We start from the raw sequence: 10,434 nt of genomic DNA on the forward strand, positions 1-10,434 counted from the left end.
CGGCGAAGGCCTAATAATGCTTCAGTTAAAATAATAGAGAAATGAGAAAATCTATTAACTAAAAGAGGTCGAAGTAGGCTTAAGAAGACTTGGATGGAGATAATAAGAAAAGATATGAATCTTTGAACCTCACCGAGGACTTGGATAGAAATGATTGGAGGAGAAGGATTCATGCGGAGAACCCAAAATAATTTTCTTTTTGGTTTATATCGCCGACCTCAATTGTTAGGGATGAAGGCGTTGTTGTTGTTGTTGTTTCAATATTCATATCCGGATCCAATGTGATGGATTCGGGTCTCGTGTAGTGATTGTCATATTTGGAAAAGAAAAGGACAGCTTTAGTAAATCTGGACATGTCGCGATCAATTATGTAGTCAAATTTGATGCCTTCTTCAGACGCGGGTTCGTGGTGTTGTCCTGGGCGCTCTCTCTACATAAAGACGGGTCTGTCCCTCAAGAGAACATCAAGGAGGCAACAGAGCAGGGGAGGCGGGACGAGTGAGACTGTTTTTCTGGTGCGAAGAGGGCGAGCAGAAAGGAGATTACGAAAAATCTTCTTCGCATTAGTTCCAGTCTCCCATCTTTCTCCAGAAAAAAAAAATCAATCATTTTAAAGAGATAAATCAGGAACAATGGCCCGCTCTGTAGCAAACGCCAGATTTTTCTCTGCAGTTTCTGATCTCTCCACCATCTTCATCAGCCGGTATGCAAAACCTTTTTTCCCCTCATTTTCTTTTTCTCGGTTTTAGGTAGTGTTTTGGATCCCAAAGGAGTTTCACTTGGTGTGATGGAACTAGGCTGCTAAGCAGGTGGTCTAGGTTCAAATCCTATGGGCGTCAGTCCTTGCTCCAAAGCGTGCAGGTATGCCTACCGAGTTTTAAGCTGTCCGGACAGCAACAGTAAGTACAGAAGGCAAAGCCAGCGCGGTTAGGCCTTTGATCCTGTGGGTGGTTTCTCCCTGTAAATATATATAAAAAAAAGGTGGTCTTCTGCTTGTCTCAAAAACTGCCTTGGGGTGCCTCTGTGGTGAGAATAGCCTATGCATATATGCCCATGCCGGAATAATAGTGCTCCCGGACAAATTGAAAAATTTTGAGGTCTTTTTTTTTAATATGACTCAACTGGACTTGGATGTATTTTACATTCTTGATTTTATAGGAAATCGACTCTGGGATGTCAGTCAGGTTTTTTCACTACTGAAATTTGAACATGTTTTTAGTTTAAAAGTATAGATTTTCATAAAAAAAAAAAAAAGATTCAAGGGTCGATTCCTAGCTAATAGGCAAAAAAAAAAAGTGCTGAAATTGCGCTTGGATATTCACATTACCTAATATGACTGAGGAAATATTTACTCACGTAGGGTGTGCATGATGTATCTATTGCAAAACCTATATTGGTAGCCCACAAGGGTGCCTTCACTCATCTACTCATCTAGTAGGGGCAACTTGAAAATGTGACGTTACGAGTTCAAAACCCATGACCGACTACTCTCGGGCTGGCATCGAATCCTCAAGGGTTTTACCAACCGGAGACCAGCCAATGTCATTTGCTTGGTGACGGGGTTTTCTTTACTTTTAATCAAAGAAAAAAGCTTGGATTGGTAAAGTGGCCAACTTAGGTAAGAGCAATAGTTAAAAAATGGTCCATATTGACGGATGTAACACACAAAGCGCCCGAACCGAAAGCAGACTCTGGCTTTATATATAAGTGGAATCCATGCGTTGAGTGGATTCAATTGTTTTTGATATGTTACTCCAATGACATCTCCTTTTTCGTTTTTAATATTTGTATTTTGATATTGGAGGAATCCTAGACAGTGTTTGGCGAGTTCTCAATTTTTTTCTCAATTGGTTCATGATTTCAGGCGGAATTTCTCGGCTCCGTCGTCCAGCACGGTGGCTAATGCAGTGAGAGGGGGCAGCCGGCAGGTGATGCGGAGGGTGGAGGAGAATCCGAAAGGCGTCTCCGGTGAGAAGTCGTCGTGGATGCCGGATCCGGCCACCGGATACTTCGTTCCGGAGGACCAATTTGGCCAGACTGATGCCGCCCAGCTGAGGCAGATCCTTTTGAGCCAGAGATCCGGCAGTGCAAGAAAATAAGAAAGCCATAGAATAACAAAGATGAGGAAAAAGAGAGTTTTGGTGTATTTGTTAGTCTTTTATCAGTGTAACGCTAAACGGATCATGGTTATATATATGAATCTTGCATGTACGACGAAATGGAAGAATTTATTTTTATTACCAACATGGGTTTTCTTCTAATTTATTAAACTTGCTCTGTTTTGGATGAGATTATGATAAAGTAACGTAACATCTAATTTTAGCATTATCAACTTAAGTGGGATTTAAACTTTCTTTATTTTTTCCTTCTTGGATTGTTGGTGGTGGTGAGCACTTTGTTTAGTGAGAGTGATTTTTGGTTTGGTGATTGAAATAGTGGGTTGTTGACATGACCTTATCCCGGATAGAATAAAGATGATACACCTAAAAATCAAGCCAGTAATACCACGGTATTGTTTGTGCAACACAAGAGTTTTATGCTTTTTAAGAGCACTTATTGGAGCTTTTTTTTTTCAAATTCTTGTGGAACTTACCCAAGACGATTGAAGCTTGATTGCACGCTGGGTTCATTGGCTTAAAAACCTCAGGTCTCTCTTGCGCATCCATCAGGCTATTACACTTGGCTTATCAGTTGTAATCTCAAGCAAAAAGATATGATGTACCTGTGGGTTTCGAACTTGCGATATTCTCTCCCGAGCCAATCAGGTTGGGCAAGAGGTGTTAGCATAGTTTCTGTCAACTCTAAATCCGCATTGGTCCAACCTCGAATAATAGGGTTGGATAGCCGTAGATCTCTTTCACATCTATGTCTAGATAAGAATCTGAAAGGAGGCTTCCCAACTCCATCGAATATGTTCGTTCTTGAAAACAATGGCACCACCGTAGAGGGTCGTGACTCTTCTCTAAAAAATTTGGATTAGGTTCAACCCTAAGGGTGACCCAATTTAACACTAATGGGGGCATTAGGAATTAATGGGAAACCGGTTCACATTCCATATAACATGTGAATGGTTCACGTACATGATACATGTCATGTATGTAACCTCTCACTCTCTTCCTCATATAAATTGAGGAATGGCTGCTTGATGAGAGCAATGAATGGGTGTCTTCTTTTTTTCATTTTGGGACCGTTGACATAATGGCCTGGGCTCATCATGGGCATCAATAGGCTGAGGAGAACGCCGAGCACCCATGCATGCAAGTTTTATTCATGGCGTCTACCGGTATGTATTGTTGCTTTCACATTCTCATTCTATTTTAATGAATGCCAACAATGGTTATGGGCTCACACATTTTGCTGTGTGTGTGAGTGTATCGGTGCTCTAGCGGCACTCACAGGGAATCTCCGTCACCCAAGCAAGCTGGCCATGGGGCGGTTGCCGCTTTTTTGGTTTTAGGTGGGAGGGAGTCAACACCATCCGGACCCACCTTACATCGAAACTGGGCAATGGGTTGTGGTTATCCACAGCTGGCCGCCGAAGGTCGTGGAACTGCAGTAGACGCCTCCACCAGAAGCTGCTCCCACCGACCTTCAGGCAAACACTGGCGCTGGCATAGGGATGTCGATGTCGGCGATGGGATGCCGGCATATGCGGTCTACCACCTGCACATGACTCGGACGTCGCAGTTCCTCGATCTCGACCAGGACGAGAGCCTCTAAGACGGTCGGCTCCACCGACGGGTTCCGACCCGGAGTCGATCCGGGACATGGTGATCGGCGCCCGGAGCTTCTCCGGTGGGTACCTGACCGCACACGGCGTCGACGGCGACGGGGTCGCAGGTGGCGAACACGAGCCTGTTGGGGTACGTGAGCGGGACAACGCGGGGCATGGCGACCGCGCTCGCCTCGCAGTCTACAAGGTCAACCGGTTGTCGATCGTCTGCCGGGGTGGGGGTCACCATCGCCGGCGGCATTGCAGCCGACCGTCAGTGCCGGTGACCGCAGGTAGACTAAACCTGCGACAGACACATAAAAAGGGGGAAAAGGGAATTTTTATTTTTGTTTGATTCCGGCCATTGCAACCGGCAGATGACGGTGGAAGACGGCGACTGGTCGCCATCTACCGACCGTCGCCGCCAGCTACTTTGGTCGGCCGCTGGTGGCGACGGCAGCCCTGCGATGCATGAATATAAAAAAAAAAGGAAAACCCTTTACCTTCCCTTTCTCCGGCGCGGAGGACTCGCCAGCGGCAACCTGTCGCCTTAGGGTGGCCTTAGCCGGCGGAACCACCGGTGTCGGTGGCCGCCTGATGTACGAAGACGTGGGGTCTTTCGGTTTCTTCTGGAAAACCGAAGGCGTTCGGTTTAAGTCGGGTTCCACTATGGCAATGTACAATGGAACCCGACCTAACGGGGCTGGCCCGATCCGACCCGGTCCAGGCGGATCGGGTATCTGATCTGCCTCACAGGAGGACCTGATCCACGACCTGGATCCATTATGGACCGTGTGGATCGGGTATGGACCCAAAGTCTGGCCGGTGGGCCAATCTGTGTGGATCGAGTATTGGATCTATTTTTGGGGCGAACCCAGATCCGTTATGGATCGGGTCGGGACCCATACCCAGTGAACCGGATTCGATTTGAACCCATTTATGGTTCCTGGGTCTAATCCGGACTGGTCGGATCCGGATCTATTGGTGGTTTGGGGTATGGGTCGGACCAGTACAGAATGGGCTCTGGTTCGGATTTGACCCGGGTCCTGTTTGGACCGTGTCCAAGTCTATAATAGGTCAACTTCCTGGATCCGACCCGGGTCTTGTTTGGATCGGGACTGGGTCTATTACGGGTCTGGTTTATGGATCTGACTCGAGTCCTGTATGGATCGGGTTAAGGTTTGGATCCGAAGTGACTCCAGCTTGGACTAGGTCCAGATCTGGACAGGTTTCAGGATCCGGATCTTACCCGAATTTGTTATGGATCTAGATATGAATCGAGTCTGGATTGATGGATCCAACCCGAGACCCAGTCTTATATGGGTCTGGATCCAGAATAGAGGGATCCGACTCAGGGTCTATTATAACTGGATCTGGATCCTGATTGAATCAAATCAGGTCTGAAATAAGTTCCATTTACTATTTAAACCTATTTAAAATAGAATCGATTTTGTGACCTATATGAGGAGTTTCAAAACCGGTTTAGAGACATTTTTGGCTGGTTCCTATCAGTTTTTCACTAGTTCTTAAAATGCAGAAACCATGTTTTCATGAATCTATGAAGAGACAAGGATTTTTTCATTCTGTTTTAAGGGTTTATGAGTCTTTGTACATATTTCAAACTGGTTTGACTGTTCAAAAACTGGTTCAGGCCCTTGGTTGACCGGTTCAAGGTCGTTTCAGAGTATTATAAAATTGATTCCAGCTTGAGAACCCCGAGTTTTACTCATAAGAATATGTTTTTATCATTTTTTCATACTTTATATGTGTTTATTGTTAATGAAGCATGACTTATGCACGTCTAATACATATGTATCCTATGTTATTTAAGTTATGCATGATATTTAAGCATGAATTATGACTAAATTCATGACATTTGTGATGTATCTTCATCAAAATTTATTTATGCATATAAGTTAAAGCATAAATTTATATTTTTTGATGGTATAATACATGTTTCATCATGAAGATACATATATTATTATGTGTTCATAAACATGCTCTATAATACGAATATGTTTGCGGTAAAAGATCTCGATTAACTGACTCATGCAATCACCAAAGTGATCTGAGTTGTGTTGATTGAAGATTCTTTGGACAGTTTTAAGATTCAGTATTATGATTGTGTGTGACTTTATGAAACAGTGATTCTACCAAAAGGTAGGTCATTGTGTTCCAAATTCACGTAGGGTGTAATATTAGATGTGTATACCAGCACATGAAGCATATTCATACCCAAAGGTATAGTGTTGAATTATCTCTGGTTACATGATATGTTAATTTCACCAATTGAAGTCATTTTTTTATGAACGCTTTTAAGGTTGTCTATGAGAAGTGAGAGCGCTTAAAAATAATGTTTTTGAGAAGTGGGAGTGCTCGAATAATCTTAATATGTTGCTTTTGCAATCATGAGTGACTAAGAATATTTGGTGTGACATCTCTCATTGCAAGACATTGAATAAATTTTTTAAAGCCATTGGGGCAGAAACTATTGATCTATACAAGATTTTATCTCAAGCCATATAGATTAGAAGCTTTATTGTGGATCTTGGTATAGTGGATTCTATTGGAAGGTCACTAAAGATCTTATGTGATAATGAAGTTGTTGTGTCTTTCTTGAATAACAATAAAAGTTCAACATTTTGTCGACACATAGAGTTAAAGTACTTTGTTGTTAAAGAAATGACTGAGAATCATCTGGTATGTATTGATACAATTGGTATAAAGAAAATGACTGTGAATCCTCTTACTAAAGAGCTAGTATCAGGATTATATTCCCAACATCTAAAGTGGATGAGTCTATTTAATTTCTTCTAATGTATAACAATACATTATAGTTATATGTTATCACATTTGTGAAACTAAGTTGATTCTCTATGGCTTTATGTATTATTGATTTTGCATAAATGATCTTTCATTTAGTTAAAGAGAATAGCAGAATAACAATATTAAAAGACCAATAGAATGTGATAGAGACCAACCTATTCATAAATGTAATCTTAACATGCTAAAGCACTGAAAATGAATTATATTATAGTACATGAAAATCTGACATTTCATAAAAAGGTATTCATCTTCATGACTCATATAATTCATTTTTGTGATACCGAATAGCATGTGAACCCATATAAAAAATTAAGTCGAGATAACGATATGAACCTTGATTTTATGTCTTTCCGTGTCAATGGGTCAAGTGAGAGAATGTTGGATATTTTGAATCAGGTCTGACCCTAAGTGTGACCCGGTTTAACACTAATGAAAGCTTTAGTGAAGCATTAGTGGAGGAGGGAAGGTTCACATTCAATATGGCATGTGAAGGGTTCACATCCATGAATGTCATGTATGTAACCCCCCACTCTCCTCTCCTATAAATTGAGCATGGCTGCTTGATGAGAGCAACCAAGGGGTATCCTCTTTTTCTCATTTTGCGTTCAGGGTCCTGCTCACTATCGACATGGCGGCTTGGGCTCATCGTGGGCGTCGATAGGTTGAGGAGAACGCCGAGCACCCATGCACGCAAGTTTCATCCATGGCGTCTACCGGTATGTATTGATGCTTTCACATTTCGGTTCTGTTTTGATGAACGCCTACAAAGTTGTCATAGGGCAACCAAGAAAGAGGTGTCTCGAGTCCGCCCAATCACTTTCGGACAATGAACATCAGCTTGAGAATTGAAACCCCAGCTTATGTAGCCTCTCATTTGTGAGAAGTCGGTCCTCTAGAGCTCTCATGAGGGTGATAGCTGCTCTTGGGAAGGCCCTCTTGATCCAAACCATGTTGAAACCTTATTCCTTTAGCCCCTCTCCTTGATTGCCCCCCACACAATCTTCGAAGAGAAGACATTCCATGGCACCCAAATAAGACAGTCTGGGATTTCGGGTTTCCATGTTTGCATGATTCTTTTCACTTATTTAGACACCCTACAAATAGATTCTACAAAGCAACATCGAGGAAACTGACCTCTATCAATGCACTCATTAAACTTTATAGACTTCAGGTTGTGGTACATGACCTCGCTCGTGTTTGGGGGGAGTTGATGTAAGACCTTTAGTGTACCAAGGGTCGAACCAAAACTCCACTTCTGACCCCTCCCAAATCACCCCACTTCACGTGATCCAAAATTGTTATCACTCTGTGTTTGACTCCTCCCCACCCATATGAGCCCCTATGACGGTGTCTCTAGACCCACATCAACTCAGCTCCGAGATACTTGCCTTTTATCAGCTGAGTCCAAGGGATTCCATTTTGATTGGCCACCTTCCAGCATGCCAAGTTCATCTGGGTTCCGTTTGCCCATTAAATGCTAATACAAACATTTAAAAAAACTTGCATATGGTGAATTCAATCACTAATAACATTAATTGGCCAGAGGAAATACCCCATCCTAACAATTAGAAATGATAAAAGTACTGACATGATGATCACTGATATGGTTTTTCGATGATCCAAAATCAATGGCTATGAAGTCATCATTTTTTTTGACTCATAAAAAAATATTTTTTCATCAAAAAAATATAGTCATAGTTGATTCTTACTAAATAGAGCATGTTAAACACATCTAATGATTCAGATCTATCATACAACACTTCAAATTATGATTATTGGGCCTAATGAAGCATAACTAGAAAAGAGGCCTAATATGTTCAGTTTTTATTTTCATGTATATATATATATATATATATACAACGTGCTCGTTCGACCTCCCTTTTAATTCCTCCCAAATAGGTCTCAAAGTGACCGTTCGATAAAAAAAAAAAAATGGCTCACGATCTTTTTCTTTGAATGAAAAAAAGTCTGTCGTAGTTCTCTCTCTCTAGGAGGACTTTCTTTTGCATTTATTATGTGCCCAGCTATAAATTTTTTTATGAAAATGTTTGTTTCACTTTTTTTTAGGAAAATGCTTTATTTCTTATAACAAAAGAGGGACTCTTTTGTAGGAAAAGACATGACAAACACTCACGGCAAGGTGTGATAAGCATGTTCGCTAAAAACCCTCTTCCACATAAAAAAATGTTCTCGCAGGAGGGAGGTGTGATGCCGCTTTCATAAAGATTGTGGACCCCACCAACTAGATTTCACAAGGCGTTCCTTTTATTGTTCGTAAGAAAGGCTCAATTTCATGCGAAAGTGGCCTCTTTCTCAGGTTTGGGGGTAAAACCAACGCCCCCCACATTGTCGTCGAACCTTCTCCGTCAAAATCCAGACTCTTAAAAGGTACTCTCTCTCTCTAATGCGTGTGGCACCAATAAAACCCTTTGTTAATAATTATTAAAATAGAATGGATTTGACCTTTGATAATAACTCTTTGATTATTATAGATTCGGTCTATTTTGGAGGAGCACACCAAGTGTTTGTGGAAATCCGTGAATGAGAATTCCTGCAACCAAGATTTGTTGAGTCTGCAAACCCATGGGTTTGCATAAGTTGGTTGTATCTTTCTATTGAAATGGGAGGGGCTAGAACTAAATGTCTACGGTGATTATATGGGGTTTTGATCACGATTCAAGTTGGTACCTACAAGTTCACTTGTACGTACGTATGCTAGCACAACATTTACGTAGATGGTAATGATGAAACTCCGTACAGTTACAGAAAGTCAACATGCCACAAAGATATTTGTGCTTGTTCATCTCATATGAATTCTAGGAAAGATGGCCACTTATATTTGGTTAGATTCATAAATTAGATTTAGAAAAAGAGAAATTGCATTCATGAAGCTTGGAGATGTTGCAAAATTCACATTTAGTGATTTGAAAACATGCATCGATGAATGATATCCATTATCCTCTCATTTTAGGGAATTTGTTATTGGCAGCTTCTTAGATAGGTGGTGTGTGCTTCCTAGAAACTCCCTTCAGAATTGCAATACTCTTAGCTTCAGAAATTTGATTGGGCTCTCGATTCTCTCACACTTTTCTCATGCTTTTCACACATTTCATCCGTCCATGCTTCTTATATGTCCTCTTGCACTTCTTTTCATGTTTTTTATATGTTTCCTCTCACGATTCTTACTCACTTCCCATGTGTGTTCTCTTAATTGATAGACATTATTTTTAGATTTTAATAAAAATTTAATTTTTACATTAAAATCATGAAAATTAAGAACAATCATTTTTATTTTTAGTTTTTTTTTTGTTCTATTCTGTTCCTATTTTAATTCTCATTCAATTCGCATATCACTTATTTTTTTATTCTTCACTTCTTGCTTCCTATAAATTTTAAAATGCTTAGCTTCTACTTCTAGACTAGCAACTTTGGTTGTTCAACTAATGTTGTTGTATTAGTTAGTGTTTAATAATAAGATCATGCAATCTTGATTTTGTAGCAGCTTGATTTTTACTTCTGCGAACTTTGGTGATTCAAAATGCTGAAAGTTTCTTTCTTAGATTGTTGGATAGAGGTTTTGTTTCCTACCTATAATATTGCGACAAAATAGTTCAGCTGTTGTACCCATGTCAATACGCATCGACACGAGTATGGGTATCGGGCATAATGCGGGTATGCCGCATTATGCTAGATTAGGTCAGGTCGAGTCTAATGTAGACCTGAACCTCAAAAAAGCAACCCCCCCCTTCTGAAACCCTCATCTTTCCCTCTCTCGTTTCTTCTTGTCTCTCTCTCGGTGGCTGCGAGTCCACCTGAGAGAGAGAGAGAGAGAGAGAGAGAGAGGTAAACCCGTGGGGGTTGGAGGAGGGGGAAGAGAGAGAGAGAGGTAAAACCAG

General features: G+C 41.2%; 1 protein-coding gene across 1 annotated transcript; it reads left to right on the top strand.

The window, feature by feature from the left end:
* Positions 1 to 463: 463 nt before the first annotated feature.
* On the top strand, positions 464 to 2,244 carry LOC149839304 (late embryogenis abundant protein 2-like). The gene is made up of 2 exons (XM_090002446.1): positions 464 to 703; positions 1,865 to 2,244. Exons 1-2 carry the CDS (start codon positions 633 to 635, stop codon positions 2,097 to 2,099), a joined length of 306 nt encoding a protein of 101 aa, XP_089858572.1. The 5' UTR covers positions 464 to 632; the 3' UTR covers positions 2,100 to 2,244.
* The last annotated feature ends 8,190 nt before the right edge of the window (positions 2,245 to 10,434 follow it).

This window comes from Nuphar pumila, chromosome 4, assembly GCF_984573655.1.
Source record: "Nuphar pumila chromosome 4, dmNupPumi1.hap1.1, whole genome shotgun sequence".
Classification (NCBI taxonomy): domain Eukaryota; kingdom Viridiplantae; phylum Streptophyta; class Magnoliopsida; order Nymphaeales; family Nymphaeaceae; genus Nuphar; species Nuphar pumila.